Here is a 21,908-nt window from a genome sequence, read left to right on the forward strand (position 1 = left end):
AGCTTCCTGCTAATGCAACTGGGAGGCAGCTGATGATGGCCAAGTGCTTGGGTTCCTGCCACGCACATGGGAGATTTGGGTGAAGTTCTGACATCCTGAGTTTTGCCTGGTCTACCTTCTGGCAGTTGTGGGCATTTGAGGAGTGAACCAGTAGACAGAATACCTCTCTTTCTCCCTCTCCCACTCTACCTCTCCCTTTCTCCCTCCCTCCTTCCCCCGCTTGCTGTCACTCTGCCTTTCAAATACATAAATAATTCTATTAACTAATTGAGATATAGGTCACATCTCAGATTATTTCAGTAAACAACTCAGCAAATAACTTACTAAAGACAGACAAAAAAAAAAACAAAAACAAAAACACAGGTTTCTTGAGTAAAATTGCCGTATTTCAAAAAACTCCTGAATAATTCCTATGGTTTGCTTAGCCAGGGACCTCAAGAATAATGAAGAAAATAAGTTCCTGGAAATGATGTCTAACATTAGTGTAGTTTCAAATGTCACCTACTTGATATCCTGCCCCTTCGTACCTATCTGCCCAGGAACATAGCTGAATCCAATCAGATGAATCGTTCTGGACAGGGAACCAGGTTTGTGCTTATTTTTATCTAGGTTCTATACCTTGAATGGCAGCTCGATTCCACAGGAGAAGTGCCATTGGATACATCTTTTCTTTTTCAAGAATTTTAGCCTTTTCTAAAAAAAGGAGACATTCCATTAGTAAGGCTTAAAATGTCTCTGTAGTAAAGTCACATATGCATATGTATGATTGGAAAATTGCAGAGAATTTTAACTTATCTTACTAGATTCCAAAATGAATGCTGAATTGCTTTGAGCTACTTCATACCCCATTTCTGCAAGCAGTGCATACTGAACAAGAGAAGAATCTATATCACCATCCTTATAGGCAAAGTAAGCTGTCAGGAATGTCTCAGCCCAGTGGCCTAGTTCACAGACACCTTTATAAAGCTGTATGTGGGAAGAGAAATCAAGCAGAGTAGTTAGCCAACATACTTCATCTTAAGTAAATGATAAATGAAATCAATCTTCAGCTCCTGCTGGCTGTTCAGGCAAGGATTTTAGGTCTAAAACATGGTGTTTGCAAATTATTTAGGGTGAGGAGTTCATTTTTTTCAGAGGCACAGAAATTTTCAGTGCATTTTTTTTTCTTGTGTGGAATTTCCTCAGCTTATTTTAAAGGTTGTGATAAACTTTCTTGGGTTGGAGGCTATCTGGCAGGACAGAAATGTTATCGACTTACATTTTCTTTCTTTTTTTTTTTTAAGGGCCTTTCTGGGCATTGCTGCTCTGCAAGGGCAAGTTGCAAGGCCACAGCTGACGTGAAAGGAGAAAATGAAGGGAAGACAGCGCCTGAGGGTGTAGGTGACATAACCGCAAGGGAGGTGTGCAGAGCTCCACGGGGACAAATGTCAACTGAGCTGAATAGCCCTTATGTAACCAGAAGAGCTTAGCCATACATAATTCATTAGGAAGTTGGCGAAGGAGCAAATCTAAAGATAGATTATTAGCTGTCAGCTTTTGAAATGAGTTTCAGAAGGACCAGATCCCAACACAGAGGTATTTATATTGGTGTGGCGGATATGTTTAATAAATCAATGAAGGGCATTAAGGTCCTAAAAGCATTCTTTTGAAACATACATCACTGGCTCATGCTGAAAGAATACACTTTCTCCATTTTCATCCAAATCATCAAAAACATAAGGACCTTGCTTTCTGGGAAATGTGGGCAACATCTTCTAGACTACATCAAGCCTTGCCTTTCCCAAGTAGCATCTCTCAGTCCCACTAGAAGTGCCAAATTTCTCTGGTGATTTGATTGAAAGCTAAAACAGAGCTCCTTAACTGAATTCTGAGGCAAACTCTGCCCTTGACGAAAAGTCAAATGCGGGGATTGCAGGGGGGTGCAGGGCAGGGCGGGGATCATTTCCTTTCTCCTTTTCCCAGAGTTACATCACTGTTTATCCTCTCTGGAGGATGTCAGCATTCACATTGCAAACTGGAAGAAAAGAGGTAATATCTATAAAATCAAAGGCACCATCAGTTTAAGGATACTATTACCTCCTCTGTGTGACAAATGAAAAAAGTACTTTAAAAACTGCCCAGTTTTTACCTCCACAGCAGTTCTGCATGATCTTAACACTCCTGTTCCTGTTGCATACATCTCAGCCAGATAATAAATGGCGAGGGGCTGCCCACTCTGAGATGCCAGGTAAAAATATTTGAAGGCGAGTTTATAATCCTTCCAGACTCCAGAGCCAGCTGAAAATTAAGATTATTTTGAGTCATTCATCTTATTTTTTATGTTATAATCTATGGATATAATAGTCATAGTGAATGCCTGCTAGCTTAAATAGGATGGGAAAACCAACCCCTAGTAAAGGTGTTCAAAATCCACTACTTGAGGGTGAAAAGTTGAGTTTTGTTATAAGTAAATATGTGGAAATGTACAATCTTGTTTTTCTAAAGAAGATTTATTAATTTATTTGAGGGACCAGCAGTGTGGGGTAGCAGGTATGTTGGCATCCCATATGGGCACCAGTTTAGGTTTCAGCTGCTCCACTTCCAATCCTGCTCCCTGCTAATGCACCTGGGAAAGCAGAAGAAGATGGTCCAAGTGCTTGGGTCCCTGCACCACGCGGGAGGCCTGGAAGTAACTCCTGGCTCCTGGCTTCAAATCAACCAAGATCTGGCTGTTTTGACCATTTGAGGAAGGAACCAGCAGATGAAAGATATCTCTCTCTCTCTCTTTCTCTGCCATCCCTCCTTCTCTGTAACTGCATTTTAAAATAAATAGATAACACTTTATTTTTTTTAAATATTTATTTATTTATTTGAAAGACAGAGTTATAGAGAGAGGCCGAAACAGATCTTGCAACTGCTATTTCACTCCCTAGATGGCTGCAATGGACAGGGCTGAGTCAGGCCAATACCAGGAGCCAGAAAATTCTTCTGGGTAGCAGGGGCCCATACACTTGGCCATCATTGGCTGCTTTTCTTGAGCCATTGGCAGAGAGCAGGATCAGAAATGGAGCAGCTGGGAAACTGGAGCCCATATAGATTGCCAGCTTTGCAGGTGGTGACTTTACCTGCTATGCTACAATGCTGGCCCTGAAATATATGATCTTTACCCTTTTGGAAAACTAAGAAAAAAACACTATTCTCATGAAAACATGAGGTTATGTTGAGAAGTTTATGGAATAATGTAGTTAAAAGATAAGTTGATTCTAGTCCTCAAATTTTTGAAAGACATGCATATCTTCCTCATAATAAATTTAGTAAAATTAAAAAAAATTTTTTTGAGTGGAGAACAGAGAGAGGTCCCATGTATTTATTGTTGACTTCCAAAAGACCTCAAAGACCCAGGGTAGGCTAGGTTGAAGCCAGGAATCCGGAATTCATTCTAGGTCTCCGATGTCTTAGCAGAAAATTATAGTCAGGAGCTACAGCTGGGTATTGAACCCAGGTACTCTGTTATGACACACAGGCATCTTAATTACTAGGTTAAGTGCCCATCTCCCCACAATTTTTGGCAGTACCTTCATATCTTCAATATGGCACAACTAAAGTAAACGAAAAAGAGAAGAAGTAGTGGTCTCTGAGGAACAAAAGACCCCCACTCCACCCCAGGATCATCTGGCCATCTTTGACATATCTCTACACCAGGAGACCAGTTAAGTTCCTTGCAGCTACAACCATGAAGCATAGAGCAGGCAAATCCTAGCTCCAGGAAACCCAGCTCTGACCCAAATCATGCTTGGAGCAAGGAGAGGCATTGGCACTGGGTCAGAGAATCACAGACTCCCAGCAGTAGGGATTCTCATCCTATCTCTTTTTCTCATCCTATCTCCTTTTGTGAGTGAGGCCTGTCAGGCACTTCATTTGCAAAAGAAAGAAGCTTTCCCTAGATGGTCTTTAAATTCCTTTCCAGCTCTAACATTTGATGGCCTATTAGAGACAGTGCCATGTAGTGACTAAGAGCAAAACTTTGGAAGCAGATTGCTAGAATTTAAATCTCACTTCCACCAACTATGTGTTCTTGGATAAGATGTCTGACATCAACATGGCTCAGTCTGCTCATCTATAAATTATGGACGCTCCCTCAATGTGTTGAGAGGACTCAATGACTAAAACACAAAAAGATTTAATACATATTACACAGTACTACAGCTCCTATTCTAGAAGTTTGAGAAATCTGATAGATCCTGAGCCATGACTTGGAATGAACTTGAGGCACAAGGCCATCTTAGGCACATCCTAACCCCTGTGACAGTACAAAACAGATTCTCCTACTGGTCACTATAAACCTTGTCAGCTGGAAGCTGGTATTGTTGAGCAGTGGATTAAGCTGCTGCCTGCAAAAGCAGGCATCCCATACGAGCACAGGTTCAAGTCTTGGCTGCTCCACTATTAAACCAGTTCCCTGCTAAATGTGCCTGGGAAGGCAGTGGAGGATGGCCCAGTGCTTGGGCCCCGCTATTCATGTGGGAGAACCAGATGTAGTTTTCAGGCTCCTGACTTCAGCCTGGCTCAACCCTGGCCATTGTGGCCATTTGGAAAATGAAATAGTGGATAGAAGACCTCTCTCTCTCTTGTTCTGTCTCTCTAACTCTGTCTTTTAAATAAATAAATAAATCTTTAAAAAATTGTCAACTGACCTCTGGGACCAGATTTGATCTCCTTGATGATGCAGTAGGCTGCTGCCCTGGCTCCACCTCTGACATGAAAGACTTGGTGGGGATACTCAGGTATGTTCAGGTATGTCCTTATACTTGTCTTGGCCACACCCTCTCAGTCACCGCAAAGATTATTACAAACCTACATGGCTCTCTGAGACTTTCTACTCCAAGTACTGTACCTTTGCTCTCAGAAAGCAACTTTGTACCTACTTGATCATTGAGGAGAACCCTGCACTGCCTTTTTTCACTTCTCTCTCTCCAATCCTTCATATTAACATTTGAATTATGCCTTCCTCCCTTTCTCCAGTTTTCTAGGGTGAGAAATCTCACCTCTTCCTCAAGACTGTTCTCACCTACCTGGGCCCAGTTAGATTCTAATATCTTCAACTTTTCCCAGAGCCTCAACCTCTTTTCCTCAATTATAGTTATGCTCTGGTCTCTCACCATCTTAAAGTGAACTCCTACTTTGTTCTTTATCTTCCTCGAGCAGCAATTCCATCTATCTCCTTTTCTTTTTGAAATAATATTTTTTAAAGATTGATTATTTATTTAAAAGTCAGAGTTACACAGAGAGAGGAGAGACAGAGAGAGAGAGAGAGAGAGAGAGGTCTTCCATCCAATGGTTCACTCCCCAGTTGGCCGCAATGGCCTGAGCTGTGCCAATCTGAAGCCAGGAGCCAGGAGTGCTGGCCCCGAAATAATATTTTTTATTCATCTACTTCCTCATCTTCCATTCACACCCTAACTGACTGTCATATGGCTTGCACTCTAACCAGTCCAGTAACCTCACCAATATTCTCCATATTGCCAAGTCTCATGGATAATGTATCCTTTTTTTACCCTCTTTTAAAAACCAAGCAAAACAGGGGCTGGCACCGTGGAGTAATGGGTAAAGCCGCTGCTGTTATGCCAGCATCCCATATGGGTGCCGGTTCTAGTTGTGGCTACTCCACTTCCCATCCAGCTCTCTGCTATGTATGGCCTGGGAAAGCAGTAGAAAAAGGCCCAAGTCCTTGGGCCTCTGAACCCACGTGGGAGACCTGGAAGAAGCTCCTGGCTTCAGATCAGTGCAGCTCTGGCTGTTGCAGCCATTTGGATAATAAACCAGTGGATGGAAGACCTCTCTCTCTTCTCTCGCTCCCTCTCTCTCTGCCTCTCCTCTCTCTGTGTAACTCTGACTTTCAAATAAATAAACCAAACAAAATAAATAAACAAAAAACTTTGAATTTCTCACTACATTTCACAGGGGGGCTGCTCATTCATTCACTCTTTCTTGAAAGTTCCACTTCCTTTGACACTCTTAGATCATTATTTTTCTTAGTGAAATAAGCCAGTTCCAGAAAGACAGATATATCTTATGTTTTCCTTGATCCGAGGTAATTAACAGAGTACCTAAAAAATAATGTATTGGAGTGAAATGGACATTTTAAGATTCAATGATTGTTTATAGTTCTTGTCTCTTCTGTTGATAAAGTATTTTTTTTTCTTCAACTCTTACTTTGTGTAGGGTTAACTCTACAATCATTAACTAAACTGAAAATAGATCTATAGATCTTTGTAAAAGTTAGGAGTGGGTATGTAAGAAGGGGAAGAAGAAGAGTTGGAGTCTGGGTGGGAGGGAGGATGGGGGGAAGTATTACTATATTCCTAAATCTGTACACATGTAAGACATGAAACTCACATAACTTAAATAAAATTTTAAAACATTTTGTAAAAAGATCATTATTTTTTCCTATTCCTCTCACCATTTTTTTCATTCCTTATGGTGACTGCTCTTCCTCTACCTATCCTTTCACTATGACACTGACCGTGGCACACTGTTCTTTCCTCCTTTCCTCCTACACTCTTTCTCTTTTCTCTTTGCAACCTCAGCTACTCCTACTAGCACCTATATGTTGATGCCTCCCAAACCTTCCTAAGACTGACCTTGTGAGTTTCATATTTGCTTCCAGTTATGTGCACTGAATATCATAGGTAACAAAAACCACCTTTCTTTAACAAGTAAGCTTCCTGATTCTGTACCTCCCTGTCCCCTCCTGTCAACTGCTGTTCTTTCCTTTATTCTTCAAATTCCTCTTCAAATTGCTGCTTGTTTTATCTAAACCACAACAGCCCTTTGATTTTTGTTACCAGAGGAGCAGACTTAATAATATGTATGTTACTCTAAATAAGGCAGTCATATTTGTAGCACTTACAGTAGTACATGAAGCCTAATTGGAACTGTGCATTGGGCCATCCTTTCTCTGCAGCTTTCTGAAAGTATTTAAGTGCTTCAGCATAATTCTGCAAGATAATTACACTGTATTATTCAAAGTTCTATGTATAACTCCATGGTAACAATTACCTTCCTTTTTTTTTCCCCAAAAAAAGAGTGTCATCAATGCCCTATGTGATTCAGGCTAATTAAAACAGTACGAGAAATACTATATATTTTATTTTATTATTATGTTAGGTTCTATTAGGAGATAATTATTTCATTTTCACTGTAAATTATGTCTTTTTCTACATTGACAGGTTTTGTTGCACATTAAGGGAAGGTCACCCAAAAGACAAAGGTTAAACTAAGAAGAAAAAATTCTCTATTAATGAATCTTCAGGGGATAAATGATTTCTAAGGTTACATAGAATCTATGATTCTAAGATATAATTAGCTTTGCTACTCCTATCCTAAGCTTGTTCTATGTGCCTCTGACAACGATTTTACTGGATTATTTATTCTCTTATCAGATATAATAGTCTAGCAAACCAGGTAATATAGATTAATTCCTTTAAACTAATGAATTACCATGAATTTTACTTTATAAATTGCAAGAAACACATGGAAAAGAAAATTAAATTATTTAACTTACCACAGGAACCCCTTTTCCATAAAAATAGAGAAGACCAAGTCCATGAAGACCAATTGCATTGCCCTAGAAGAGTTTTTAAAATCCAAATAAAGTTCCGGAAGAAATCATAATAAAGAAAACTGCTGCTAAATCATTCAAAATACTTGAAATGTGCCCAGTAAGAGATTACTCAAAGTACTTGGCACATTATTCTGACCCTCTCTTGCTTCTCCTTTCACACTTTCATTAACCTCTCTGACTGGACAGAGCAGAAGGAAAGGAAAGTGTTATTTTCATTATTTCATCCAACACTTATTTAGTACTTTACTTGTGTGTGACTCCATTGGGCAAAGGTAGGAGGCAAGAAGTAAAAGATGAGTAAACAACGATCCCTGCTTTGGAGAGGTTTTAGATTTCCTAAAGTCATGGCAACTGTGGTAAGTCCTAAAGCAGAAACAGACTGAGAGTATTATGAGCACCTAGAGGGGGGAACATTCAACTGCCCAGAGAGGTTAGGAACTGAAAGGGCTTGAGTTGTCAGTGGTAGTGACACTGGAGTTGGGTCTTGAAGGATGAATAGGTGTTTTCACAGGGGGAAGTTAATTCAGACACTTGCTACTTACCTTGTTGAAAGGAGGTTGACATAAATTACCAAATAATATTTTAGAGATTCTTTGTGGGTTTCAATCCAGACACGACAATTAGTTAAAGCTTTATTGGGAGCCGCAGCTATGGCACAGTGAGTTAAAGCCCCAGCCTGTAGCACGGGCATCCCACATGGGTGCCGGTTCAGGTCCCGGCTGCTTTTCTGATCCAGTTCTCTGCTATGGCCTGGGAAAGCAGTACAAGATGGCCCAAGTCCTTGGGCCCCTCACCTGCTTGGGAGGCTGAGAGAAGACTCCTGGCTCCTGGCTTCAGATCAGCTCAGCTCTGGCTGTAGTGGTCATTTAGAGAGTGAACCAGTGGGATGGAAGACCTCTCTCTCTCTCTCTGTAACTCTTTCAAATTAATAAAATAGTTTCTTTTAAAAAGAAAAGCTTTATTGGTATATATTGCTTTATTCCATTTTGACTGTTTATAACATCACCCATGTTTTCTTCTTCAGATGCTAAATGATCATGTTTTTCTTTATTTACTTATATCCACAGGGAGAGACAGAAAAATCTTCCATCTGCTGGTTCACTTCCCAAATGTCTGCAACAGCCAGGGTTGGACCAGGCCAGATTAAGGAGTTAAGAATTTAATCCAGGTCTCCCACGCAGGTGGCAGGGGCCCAAGTGCTTAAGCCATCATTTGGTGTCTTCCAGGGCACACATTAGCAGGAAGCTGTATTGGAAGTGCAGATGGGACTCCAAAAAGGGTTGTGGGCATCCCAAATGATGGCTTGACCTGCTGTTTTCCATATTAGTATTCTGACTATTCTAAAGAAGAGAGTATTTGGCTTATTTATTATTTAACATATCTTTATATTGATATTTAACATATCAATTCTGGATGAAGAATGAACCTTGAAAGTGATTTCTTCAACTGGGAAACTCACTTAAATTTAAAAATATATTTTTAAAATTTATTTGAGGCCAGCGCCGTGGCTCAATAGGCTAATCCTCTGCCTGCGGTGCTGGCACACCGGGTTCTAGTCCCAGTCAGGTGCCAGATTCTGTCCCCGTTGCTCCTCTTCCAGTCTAGCTCTCTGCTGTGGCCCAGGAGTGCAGTGGAGGATGGCCCAAGTGCTTGGGCCCTGCACCCGCATGGGAGACCAGGAGAAGCCCCTGGCTCCTGGCTTCAGATCAGCACGGTGTGCCAGCCACAGTGTGCTGGCCGCAGCGGCCATTGGAGGGTGAACCATCGGAAAAAGGAAGACCTTTCTCTCTGTCTCTCTCTCTCACTGTCCACTCTGCCTGTCCAAAAATAAAAAAAAAAATTATTTGAGAGTCATAGAGTGTGTGGGAAGGGAGAGAGAGAAAAGAGAGAGTGCATTCTCATTTACTGGCTCACTTCCCAAATACTTCCAACAGCTGGGGCTGAGCCAGGCCATTGCCAGAAGCCAGGAACTGAATTTGGGTCTCCCACATGAGTGCATGAACTCAATTACTGAGCCATCACCTCCCAGGCTTTCCACTGGCAGGAAGCTGGAGTCAGGAGCCTGAGCAGGGTATCGAACCCAGGCACTCCTAAGTGGGCAGGCATCTATAACCACCAGGCTAAATGCTCACTCTGGGAAAACTTACTTTTCCCTTCCACATCCTATCATGCCTTTTACCTTGTAGCCACTGAGTAAGGAACCATACCTGGTCACTTTCATTTAGCATGTTTTATAGGTTTATAGTATTTTCTCAGGAACTTAAATTCTGATAGAAATTTCTTCAAAATTCCTATCATCTAATTTTAGTTATTGTGGAAACAATCAAAGTACTCTTCAGTGACACAGAAATATCACATAAATGAAGAATATATATTTCAAACTCATCCCAAATGGGCACCGGTTGAAGTTCCAGTTGTTCCACTTTTTTTTTTTTTTTAATTTATTTGACAGGTAGAGTTATAGACAGTGAGAGAGAGAGACAGAGAGAAAGGTCTTCTTTCCATTGGTTCACTCCCCAGATGGCCACCACAGCCGGCACTGCGCCAATCCGAAGCCAGGAACCAGGTACTTCTTCCTGGTCTCCCATGTGGGTGCAGGTGCCCAAGCACTTGGGCCATCCTCTTCTGCCCTCCCGGGCCACAGCAGAAAGCTGGACTGGAAGAGGAGCAATTGCAACTAGAACCCGGTGCCCATATGGGATGCTGGCACCGCAGGCGGAGGATTAACCAAGTGAGCCACGGCGCCGGACCCTGCTCCACTTCTGGTGCAGCTCCTTGCTAATGTGCCTCAGAAAGCAGCAGAATATGGCCCAACTGCTTGGGCCCCAGCACCCATGTGGGAGACCCAGTAGATGCTCCTGGTTTCTGGCTTCAGGATTGGCCCAGCTCCGGCCATTGCGGACATTTGGGTAGTGAACCAGCAGATGGAAGATTCTCTCTCTCTCTCTCTTTTTCTTTCTGTAACTTTACCTTTCAAATAAATAAATAAATCTTAAAAAAAAAATGGTTCAAGACTCCAGCTTTTGAGCCTATGCATATCCAAGGACCCACTATTGTAAGAGTTCTTAAGGACAGTCCATCTGCATTAAAACAGGTAACATAACTCTGCTACTCTGCTATCTTCTTCTCTTTTCTTTCTTGACCACTTCTACCTGGGATTTCTAGGAGCCCTGGGTCACTTTTCTCGGGCAGCTGTGAGGCCTAGTGTGATGGCTAGTGAATCTGTCTTCTTCTAACTCGCTTCATTAAGATGTAGAGAAAAATGGAAGGGAAGAAAAGGTGAATGACAGGAGGCAAGGAAGAAGGGAAAGAAGGAGAAAGTGAGAACAGTGGGCACAAACTGCTTTCTCTCTAAGAGAGTGCCAGGGAAACCAAGGGCTCGTTGGATTACTCACCATCTGCATAAGGGCCAGTGTATGCATTTAGAACTCACTAAGGTAGACATGGCCAACTCAGAAACCTCCAGGAGCCATGCAAGTATTATTAGTACTTTAAGGCAGACAACGGAGACAATGGTGAAGATTGAGGTAAACTAGAGAGCAACTGCCCCATCTAAAGGTAACAGCTGCTCCTCATACTGTCAGCTCTTGCCATTTTCCAAGAAAAAATTGGACATACAGATTTTGATGTGAAGGTTACTAATTTAAGATTCAGGCAATGGAACTGGTTCAAATCAATTGGATCCAACATGGTGTCCACACCTGACCTCAGCCACATTATACTTTCATTGAAATGCATTATTAGTACAGTAAAACAAAAACAAAAAACACTCCCTCTTGCCCCATGACAGTTTACAGTCGACATGGTAATCTATGACATGACAGTATAAGGAGAGGAAAGAGATGGATCCCTAATTTCTGGCAGTCACCTTTTCCCAGAAATAAAATAAATATTCTGCCTAGAAACTTACGTTTCCTGGCCCCTGTAATGTAGAAATCCAACAGCACATAGTGCTGCTGCTCTGTCTGTGGAGTAGCCTGTTCTTTGCCACTTTCTTTAATAAAACTCTCTTGCTTTCAGTTTGTTGGCTTACTTAAGCCAAGGACCTTCCTGAGACTGTGGGGGTGTGGGACATGCAGGGTTCCCAACTGTCCTGTGTCACTGGTACTAATATGAAGGGGCCATCAAAAAGCTCACATGGATGAAAAACTATACATGGATTCCAAAATTTTTTGCACCAAAATTAACATAAGCCTTTTGAAGTATCCCTATATAATATTAAAACAAATTTAAAAGGCAGCAGTTTATTTTAAAAAGTAGTGAAAGAAGATTATGCATGAGAAATATAGCAAACTGTCCAGAGGACTCAGAGGCCATGTCCACCTAATAATGATCAGAATAATCACTTCAAATACAATTTCAGGATTCTTTCATAAAGGAAGGTAGGTCAGGCTTAGAACATACGTAGCCCAGATGACTGCCAGTTGCAGAGCCTGAACAACTTGGGATCTGAGCTAATTTATGCATCCAACTTCCTGATGTTATTCCTTTGGGATGATAAATAAGTGTTATTTGCCAGATTATATGAGATCTTCCTCTGTTACCTCTTTTTCTGTCTGCTCTCCCTTATCCTCCTAATCTACTGGTACTACAGATAATTGTCTTGCCAAGCAACAATTTCATGTAAATTACAAGGGAGAGGAGCTGGGTACTATCCTTCTCAGTAATTTACACCACAATAGCAGCAGCTCAGAGGTGCTAGTCATTTATAAATAGGCTCCTAAAGCAGCATGCAGGCTTTTAAAAACTGAGAACAGTTGAAAATATTCCGATTTGAGCACATCTTTACTGCTAGTGTTGCAGTATGGAATTGCGGGACAACAAAATGCTTCCTATTGTTCAGGAATAGAGTTTATCAAGGCCATTTGCCAACATCAGGCTGATGGGTGTTGGGTTGAGGACACTCTTTGTGCATTAAGGGGATTCAGAGTAGTCTACTAAGTTTTATCTGACATATACCAGCCTCATTGAGCCTAGCAACAAAGGCCAAGACTCAGTATCCATAGGAGATTGATTCCAGCACCCCTATAGATACTGACATCTGAAGATGCTCAAGTCCCTTATATATATGGCATACTATTTGCATATACTCTAATGCAATCTTCCTGTGTACTTTGTTAAATTAATTCATTTTTATATTTGAGAGGCAGAGAAAGGGGGAGAGAGAGAGAGAGCAAGAGAAAGAGGAAGGGAGAGAGACAGAGACAGAGATAGAGATAGAAAGAGGGAGATAGGGCGAGCCAATTCTAATCTGCTGCTTTACTCTTCAAATGCCAGGGACAAAGTTGGGAGCTAGCAATGCAATCCAGTTCTTTCAAATGGGTGGCAAAAACCTAATTACTTACGCCATCACCACTGCCTCCCAGGTTCTGCATTGGCAGGAAGTTGGAGTCAGGAGCCAAAGCTGGGAATTGAACCCATGTACTCTGATGTGGGATTGGTGTCATAACCTCTAGGCTAAATGCCTGCTTCCCTCCTGTACACTTTTTAAAAATTCAGAGTATTTATAATACCTAACACAATGCAAATGCTATGTAAATAGCTGTTACACCTGAATTTTTTCAGGAAAAATGGCATGGAAAAAAAGCCTGGACACATTTGATACAAACACATTTCTTATTTTTTAAAAAATATTTTCAGCTTTTCACCAAGATGGCGCCGAAGGCGAAGAAGGAAGCTCCTGCCCCTCCTAAAGTCGAAGCCAAAGCGAAGGCCTTGAAGGCCAAGAAGGCAGTGCTGAAAGGCGTCCACAGCCACAAGAAGAAGAAGATCCGCACGTCCCCCACCTTCCAGCGGCCCAAGACACTGCGCCTCCGACGGCAGCCCAAATACCCTCGGAAGAGCGCCCCCAGGAGAAACAAGCTTGACCACTATGCCATCATCAAGTTCCCCCTGACCACGGAGTCAGCCATGAAGAAGATAGAAGACAACAACACACTGGTGTTCATTGTGGATGTCAAGGCCAACAAGCACCAGATCAAACAAGCTGTGAAGAAACTCTATGACATTGATGTGGCCAAAGTCAACACCCTGATCAGACCTGACGGAGAGAAGAAGGCGTATGTGCGGCTGGCTCCTGACTATGATGCTCTGGACGTTGCCAACAAAATTGGGATCATCTGAACAGAGTCCAGCTGGCTAATTCTAAATATATGTTTTCTCACCATAAAAAAAATTTTTTCAATATTCAGTTGGTTGAATCCATGCATATAGAACCTATGGATATGGAGGGCCAAGTGTTGTATCATATCTGTATTCTCTCATAGTTCCAATCTGTTCTGCCTTGGATATGCTTCAAAGTTCTCTCAACCTAACTGGACCAAGAATGAAAAAGGTAAGAGTTGATAGACAGCATCCACCATACACCAGGTACTGTTGTAATACTTTCTATTCACATTTTTTACAGATCCTAACAACAGCAATATCATGCAAATCTTATAGTCTCATTTGTGAGATGAGAAAATCGAGGCACAGAGAAGTTAAATAGTTGGTCCACGGCCACAATGCAGAGCTGACATTCAAGCCAGAGGTTCTATCTGGATCCACGGGCACAAATAAATTTCAAAACTGATAGAACTGTGACTGGTGCTACGGCACAGTGGATTAAAGCCCTGACCTCCAGCACTGGCATACCGTATGGGTGCCAGTTTGAGTTCTGGCTGCTCCACTTCTGATCCAGCTCCCTGCTAATGCTCCTGGGAAAGCAGTGGAAGATGGCGCAGGTCCCTGGGCCCTTGCACCCACATGGGAGACCTGGAAGAAGCTCCTGGCTTTGGATTGGCTCAGCTCCTGCCACTGCAGGCATTTGGGGAGTGAACCAGCGGATGGAAGACCTCTCTCTCTCCCTTTGTCTGTAACTCTGCCCTTCAAATAAATAAAATAAATCTTAAAAAAAAAAAAAAAAACAATAGAACTGGATACAATGAGATAACCCTAGACTTTGATGTTATTTCACAACTCAGTGTACTACTGGCCTGACACCAATTTTTATGAGTGCCTCTCTTGAAACATACTAAACTGACAGAATCCTATGTTGTAAATCATCAGCTTCGATTAACAACTGCCAACAAGGTTTTCTGCTTGTGTATGCCCACCTTATCATGGGTGATGTGGTATTCTGCATGTCCACATAGCCCTCCTCTAACTAGTAGCTTAAAAAGAGGGCCTGTTTGGCAGGCTGACCCCCTGCTCAGTGTCTGGGAGACTGAAACCTTACTTCTACCTACTGTGCTGTCCTGAATATAATACAAGTCTTTCTGCTTTGATTGGTCGTCTCTGTACCTTTTTCAGGCACTAAAAATCCTAAACCTAACATTTGGTGCCAAACCTGGGAAGGCAATTTTGAGGGGGTTTGTCCATGCGGAAACTCCACTTCTCCAATGCATTTTTTTTTTTTTTTTTTTTTTTTTTTTGGACAGGCAGAGTTAGACAGTGAGAGAGACAGAGACAGAGACAGAGAGAAAGGTCTTCCTTTTTCTGTTGGTTCACCCCCAAAAGGCCGCTACCGCCAGAGCGCTGTGGCCGGCGCGATGCACCGATCTGAAGCCAGGAGCCAGGTGCTTCCTCCTGGTCTCCCAAGCGGGTGCAGGGCCCAAGCACTTGGGCCATCCTCCACTACCTTCCTGGGCCACAGCAGAGAACTGGACTGGGAGAGGAGCAACTGGGACAGAATCCGGCGCCCCAACCGGGACTAGAACCCGGGGTGCCGGCGCCACAGGCGGAGGATTAGCCAAGTGAGTCATGGCACCGGCCTCCAATGCACTTTCAACATACCACACTGGCTAAATTTCTGGGAGACCAAGTGAGCCCTGAGCCCTTCTGAATCTAGTCTGGAGGGCCTTGTATCACCTATGCACCCATCTGAAGTCCTGCTTGGTCAGGTCTCTCCTCCAGTCTGAGGCACTGGCCCGTTCTGGCCTGACCCCTCTCTCTCTGGGGATGCCAGGAAGAGACAGTCTAATTCAAAAGATCTGGGGATGCCTGCTTCTCTCCCTCACTCTCTGGGACTTGTCTCCACTCTCCACGTGTAAATTCACCTTGTCTTATCTGGGACATACCTTTTTCTGTAATTCAGTTTGGGCACAATATAAATTATATAATAATAGTCAGTGACCCAATAATAGGACCTTTGAATTCCAAATTCTTTGAGATTTAGACAACTTCATCAGTCACAGTGGAAAATGGCTCAAGGTTCCCTATGTATGGACATTCTTCTATCTCCATAATTGCCCTTCACTCCGTCAGTCTTGCATCACCTATCACATTCTCCTTCTCAGGGAAAAGATTAAACCTCTAACGTCTGATCCTGACTTTGATCCTGCCATCATGCCCCTCTCCCTCCTCCTCCTCCTCCTTATGCTGCCTCAGCACTCAGCTGAGAAATTTTCCTCACCTTCCAAATCTTCTTCTCAGTCCCCTTTTTTCTCCCCCCACTCCTTCTCTCCTCCTACTGTCCATTTGAGCTTACAACAGTGGCCCCAGCTGCTCACTCCCTACTACCCATCCTTATTTTCTCACTATGATGTGGCTGGCACAGAAGTTATTGTTAACGTCCAGGTGTCTCTTTACGGATATAGCTCAAATTAAAATTCTGGGGCTCCTACAGCATGGGTCCTACCCAATACACCAGGAAATTCCTATGCCTTACCTACTCACATGACCTCACCTACCAGAATGTTTATGTTTTAGTTCCTCTTCCATTATATCTGGGGGAAAAAGGGCCATATCTGGGCTGCCACCACTCTCAGTTCTTTTCTGAGATGCCCACCTTGTCCGTGAGATGTATTCTTTCCATTAAAGTATATAACTTTGCTTACCCCAGTTTTAATGACTGTACTCTATCTCTCTGGCTGCATGTGGAGAGGTGCCCATCCATTCTGACAGATGCCCTACTCCATTAAACCTCACTGCCTTGCTAACTGCCAGTCTGTCTCACATCTAAATTCATTTTCATGCGAAGACAAAACTTCCGTTTCAGCCATCTCCAATAATATATTTGACAGAGCCAGTCGTAAGAAAACAAGAGCAGTGATAAGTCCTAAGCAACCTCACCCTGAGGAATGCTGCATGTCTGGCCTACTTCTATCCTTTCTCCTGCCTTATCTAGTGGCAACCAGTTCTTTGCCAAAATGTCATGTAGGCTGAAGCTTGTGCACTTTTTCCTTTAAGCTAGTCCCTGTGGCCTTTCTCTCCTTTGTCTGCTTTTCATCTTTTGGTCATACCCACTCAGGCACTCCTTTCTCTCTCTATCTCTGTCTCTCTCCTTCCCATTTGCTACCTCTCCTCATCCAGTCTCAAAGGTCAGGAGTGGCAAGAGGAAGAATGGGATGTCTTATCTATTAGGAAGCAGCCCTAAAATCTTTACTTATCTCCTACCAAAGAATGCCACGTGCCTCATTTCCCCTACCTCTTTTGCCACAATTAGAAAAAACAAAACAAAACAAAAAACACCAACAAAACTGGTCTTAAATGGTTTTGTCTTGGCTGGTGCCGTGGCTCAATAGGCTAATCCTCCACCTAGCGGCATTGGCACACCAGGTTCTAGTCCCGGTCGGGGCGCCGGATTCTGTCCCGGTTGCTCCTTTTCCAGGCCAGCTCTCTGCTGTGGCCCGGGAGTGCAGTGGAGGATGGCCCAAGTGCTTGGTCCCTGTACCCCATGGGAGACCAGGAGAAGCACCTGGCTCCTGCCTTCAGATAAGCGCGGTGCGCCGGCCATGGCGGCCATTGGAGGGTGAACCAACGGCAAAAGGAAGACTTTTCTGTCTCTCTCTCTCTCTATCCACTCTGCCTGTCAAAAAAAAAAAAAAAAAAAAAAGGTTTGTCTTAAACTACTGTTTTTTTTTAATCACTCACTAGACCCCCTTGAGGGTCTTATTTTCCAACTACCTCTTAAGACTTTTCTAGATGAGCGAAGAGAAACCTGCTGATCTCTTAGATCCAGAGGCTTTACATTTTCTTGCTTGCTAAATTATGAAAGTTCCTTTACCCACCTATTTCAGATACCTCTGCTCTATGACTGGGGCCGCTATGTGCCTTGTTAAACTCAGAGCTCCCCAGTCAGCACTGCCCCTTGCTTTATAGGTCCTGAGACCTAAAAAGATGAAGGTCTGTGAAACCCTGCTGTGCTTTCTTTTTCTTTTCTTTTCTTTTCTTTTCTTTTCTTTTCTTTTCTTTTCTTTTCTTTTCTTTCTTTTCTTTCTTTCTTTCTTTCTTTTTTTTTTTTTTTTTGACAGGCAGAGTTAGACAGTGAGAGAGAGAGAGACAGATAGAAAGGTCTTCCTTTCCATTGGTTAACCCCCCAAATGGCCACTACGGCCGGCACACTGTGGCCAGCGCTGCACCGATCCGAAGCCTGGAGCCAAGTGCTTCCTCCTGGTCTCCCATGCGGGTGCAGGGCCCAAGCACTTGGGCCATCCTCCACTGCCTTCCTGGGTCACAGCAGAGAGCTGGGCTGGAAGAGGAGCAACTGGGACAGAATCCGGTGCCCCAAACGGGACTAGAACCTGAGGTGCCGGTGCCGCAGGTGGAGGATTAGCCAAGTGAGCCGCGGCGCTGGCCCCACTATGCTTTCTAACATGCTATAAACTGCTAAGTTGGTATTGTAATCATGACTGTTTTAACTCTTTTGCCATCCACAGTGATTCTCTAAAAATATTTGTAGTTAGATTAACAACATAAACGTTGTTGATACTATGCTTGAATGGTTTGTAAGATTTCCCCAAGATTTCTAGGGCTTATAACACTTTGGTAGACTGTGTTATATACCTGTTTCTACTCAATTTCTCCAAAATTAAAAAACTGCTTTATATGTTGATATCATACACCAATCTTTTTAATCAAAGTTACTCTGTGTTTTCTTTTTTTATTTTTTATTTGACAGGTAGAGTTATAGACAGTGAGAGAAAGAGAGAAAGGTCCTCCCTCCGCCAGTTCACTCCTGCAATGGCTGCTGCGACTGGCACTGCGCTGATCCGAAGCTAGGAGCTGGGTGCTCCCCCCCACCCCAGTCTCCCATGTGGGTGCAGGGACCCAAGAACCTGGCCTATCCTCCGCTGCCCTCCCTGGCCACAGCAGAGAGCTGGACTGGAAGAAGAGCAACCGGGACTAGTACCTGGCACCCCAACCAGGACTAGAACCTGGGGTGCCGGCACCGCAGGCGGAGGATTAGTCAAGTGAGCCACAGCGCCGGCCACTCTGTGTTTTTATAACTGACCTAGGTAACAAACTTTTTTTGTGTCTTGGGGAAGGTTTCTCATGTTTTCTGTTTTCGTTATTGGGTTCCAATTACCTGAGTAACTGAGTCTTAAAGGAGTTAACATTATCTGCCTATTTAACTGTTGGAGAGATCACTTTAACTCTGATTAGATCTGACGCTCAGCTTTGTTTAAAACACTCAGATTACATGAATTATTACCATTGTTTTGATCAAATGATTTACACCTCTGACAACAGAAGGACACCCAACTTATGTTGTGCTTATATAAAGATCTGATGTTTTGCACTCTAGGGTCAAAGGGACATGATTCCAGAAGCAGATACTTGCTCACTGCTTTATACCAGACACAGCTTGTCCTGCATGTTACATTGGTTGTGTGATGTGGGCGGTAGTGGGGATAAGCGCTCTCTCTCATGTCCATTGTTTGACTGCAGCTGAATTGGCACTAGGATAGGGATCTGGCTGCCCTCCCTGACTGCACTTCCACCCTTGCTCACCACACTCCCCTGGCTAGTGTTTCAGAGCAGGGTCTGTCCATGTAGACCTACGAGAAGTCTCTACCCCTGGGCAGCACATCCACATCAGGAGTGCAGAGTTACCCAGCAGCCATGTGAGAGGTGCACACATATCTTTCTGGCTGCACAGCCTTGGTCTGAAGAAAGAAAAGAAAAGAAAAGGAAAGGAAAGGAAAGGAAAGGAAAGGAAAGGAAAGGAAAGGAAAGGAAAGGAAAGGAAAGGAAAGGAAAGGAAAGGAAAGAAAAGGAAAGAGAGAAAGAGAGAGAGAGAGAAAGAGAAAGAAAGAGAGAAAGAGAGAAAGAAAGGTAAATGGGCACTTTTGTTCTGCAAAGCCACCAGCTGCTTTCCCTTGGTTAGAGTCAGCCCTCAGCCCCACCATAAAAGTAACAGGAAAGTAGTCCCTATAGGAAATAGCAGACTGCCGCCTTCAGTATACCAATCCCCTTCACAATGCAAGACCTAAATCAGATAAAAGGAGAGATGGGAAACTTCAGATAAATAAACAGTTAGACTGATGGTATAAGGTGACTGACATGTTTGATTTTTACCTGAAAGGACACTGTTCGCCTCATGGACACTGTCTCAACTCAGAGAAAAAGAAAATGTCAAAACATGCCCATGACTATGAATTTCTAGCTTAGGTTTCCTCTGATACTAAATGCTGCTTTACATGATGATCTGCCATCAAGGAGACCCAACAAGTCCATTCTAACCCCAAATAACACCTGTTTTAGATGCATAAAGTCAGGGCATCTGGCAATCAAAATCCTGACAAAAGCTGGCTTCCAAAGAATCCTTGCCCACTCTGCCAAAAACCTGATCTGAGGGGATGGCCTAGGGTCTTTGTTGCCATTGCATGTAGAACTGTAATAGAGATACCACTCTTTACTCACCTCCTATCAAGGCCAGGCCTCCTCTCAGTTCATCAAGATGAGAGCCAGTGGGGGTGCCTTCCTTAGGGAGATTCCCATCCTCATTATAATTCACAGGGGACCTTTTCCTTTGTGGGACCAACACTTATCTCTGTCTCCTCACTAACTGGACTCTTGTGTTTCTGACCACCACACCCACACACACACCCCATCCATTTTTTTTTTAAGATTTTATTTATTTATTTGAGAGGTAGAGTTACAGAGAGTGAGAGGGAGAGACAAAGAGAAAGGTCCTCCTTCTGCTGGCTTACTCCCTAGATGGCCGCAACAGCTGGCGCCATCTTCTACTGCTTTCCTGGGTCATAGCAGAGAGCTGGACAGGAAGAGGGGCAGCCGGGACTAGAACCGGCTCCCACATGGAATGCTGGCGCCTCAGGCGGAGGATTAACCCACTGCACCATGGCGCCTGCCCCCACTCCACCCAATGTTAACGTGGCACCCAATAACCAGTCTCCACCAATTTCTCTAACCACAAATATTCACAGTGAAAGAGCTGTCACCCTAATAACTGTCCTAGCCACCTTAGGAATTGCCGCTGAGTGGTCATAGGCGTAGGATTTGTTAGGATTTGCTAGGCCTTGGGGGCAAAATAGTTCATTTCAAAACTGACAGAACTGGGTGCAAGTAGATACCCATAGACATTGGTGTTATTTCACAACTCGGTATTCCACTGGCCCAGTACCAACTTTTATGAGTGCCTCTCCTGGGACATACCAAACTGACAGAACCATATCTTATAAATCATTTTTGGCTTCAATTAACAACTGCCAACAAGACTTTCTGCACAATCAGGCCTACCTTATCATGAATGATACTGTACTCTGCACATCCATGTGAACTTCCTCTAACAAGTAGAATAAAAAGGGGCTACTGCCTGCTGTGTGGCAGGCTGACGTCTCACCTCAGATCCCTCACCCACTGAAAACTTATTTCCCCTTACCATGCTGTCCTATCTACAAGAAAAGTCTTTTCTCCCTTGACCAGTTGTCTGTATGCATTGCTTGGAAACTAAAAATCCTAAACTAACAAGTTCTATCTCCAAAATTATGTTCTCAATCACCTTGCTGTGGCTGCTTCCTTGAAAATCTCTGGCCTGGGCAAGGGGGACTTTGGCCTGTGGTTAAGATCTGACAGGAGAAAACGATATTTCTTGGTTGTCTTTGCCATGAACTTATTGTATTTATTGATCGAATTTTTCCCTTTCTCTGTCCTCATCTCTTTTATTCTCTATTTCTAAGCTAGATGGTTTTATCTACCTCAGAGGGTGGGGGAAGTCGAACTTCTATATGGTTTCCTGCTGACTCCTACTAGGGTAGCATAAGTCACTGTCATTTTTCATTTACCAGGAAGATAAATCATATCTCTCCCAACCCCACATTTATTGTCAATAATACTGGATTTCTCTAGGACACAAAACTCTTTCCAGTCCCATTATCCAGACTTGGGACAGCAAAGCCAACTCTCTTGGGCTCCAATCTGCATGTACTAAAAGCCAATTGGTTTTATGTGTTTACAGCAATGGGTTGAGGACATACCTTACTGGCTGCCATAGCAAAGTACTTGAAGGCAGTAGCATTATTTTGTGGTGCAGCAGCATTCCCTTCTAAATACATCTAGGAAAAAAGGAAAAGAGGATGTAACA

General features: G+C 43.2%; 1 protein-coding gene and 1 pseudogene across 3 annotated transcripts in view; one reads left to right on the forward strand and one right to left on the reverse strand.

The window, feature by feature from the left end:
- Positions 1 to 21,908, reverse strand: part of SEL1L2 (SEL1L2 adaptor subunit of SYVN1 ubiquitin ligase) — a 70,875-nt gene that overhangs the window by 16,152 nt on the left and 32,815 nt on the right. For both annotated transcript variants that reach the window (XM_008256367.5, XM_051846208.3), the window contains exons 9-14: positions 21,802 to 21,879; positions 7,544 to 7,606; positions 6,890 to 6,977; positions 2,129 to 2,277; positions 801 to 966; positions 619 to 693 (exon numbers count right to left, since the gene is read on the reverse strand). In XM_008256367.5, the coding sequence (XP_008254589.3) occupies positions 619 to 693; positions 801 to 966; positions 2,129 to 2,277; positions 6,890 to 6,977; positions 7,544 to 7,606; positions 21,802 to 21,879 (619 nt within the window). The remainder of the gene's footprint in view (positions 1 to 618; positions 694 to 800; positions 967 to 2,128; positions 2,278 to 6,889; positions 6,978 to 7,543; positions 7,607 to 21,801; positions 21,880 to 21,908) is intronic.
- On the forward strand, positions 13,223 to 13,752 carry LOC108176631 (large ribosomal subunit protein uL23 pseudogene; annotated as a pseudogene). Its single transcript, XR_016216003.1, has one exon. The product of XR_016216003.1 is annotated as a large ribosomal subunit protein uL23 pseudogene (transcript).

This window comes from Oryctolagus cuniculus, chromosome 11 (genome assembly GCF_051225735.1).
Source record: "Oryctolagus cuniculus isolate XC-2025 breed Fujian yellow rabbit chromosome 11, ASM5122573v1, whole genome shotgun sequence".
In the NCBI taxonomy this organism is placed as follows: Eukaryota; Metazoa; Chordata; class Mammalia; order Lagomorpha; family Leporidae; genus Oryctolagus; species Oryctolagus cuniculus.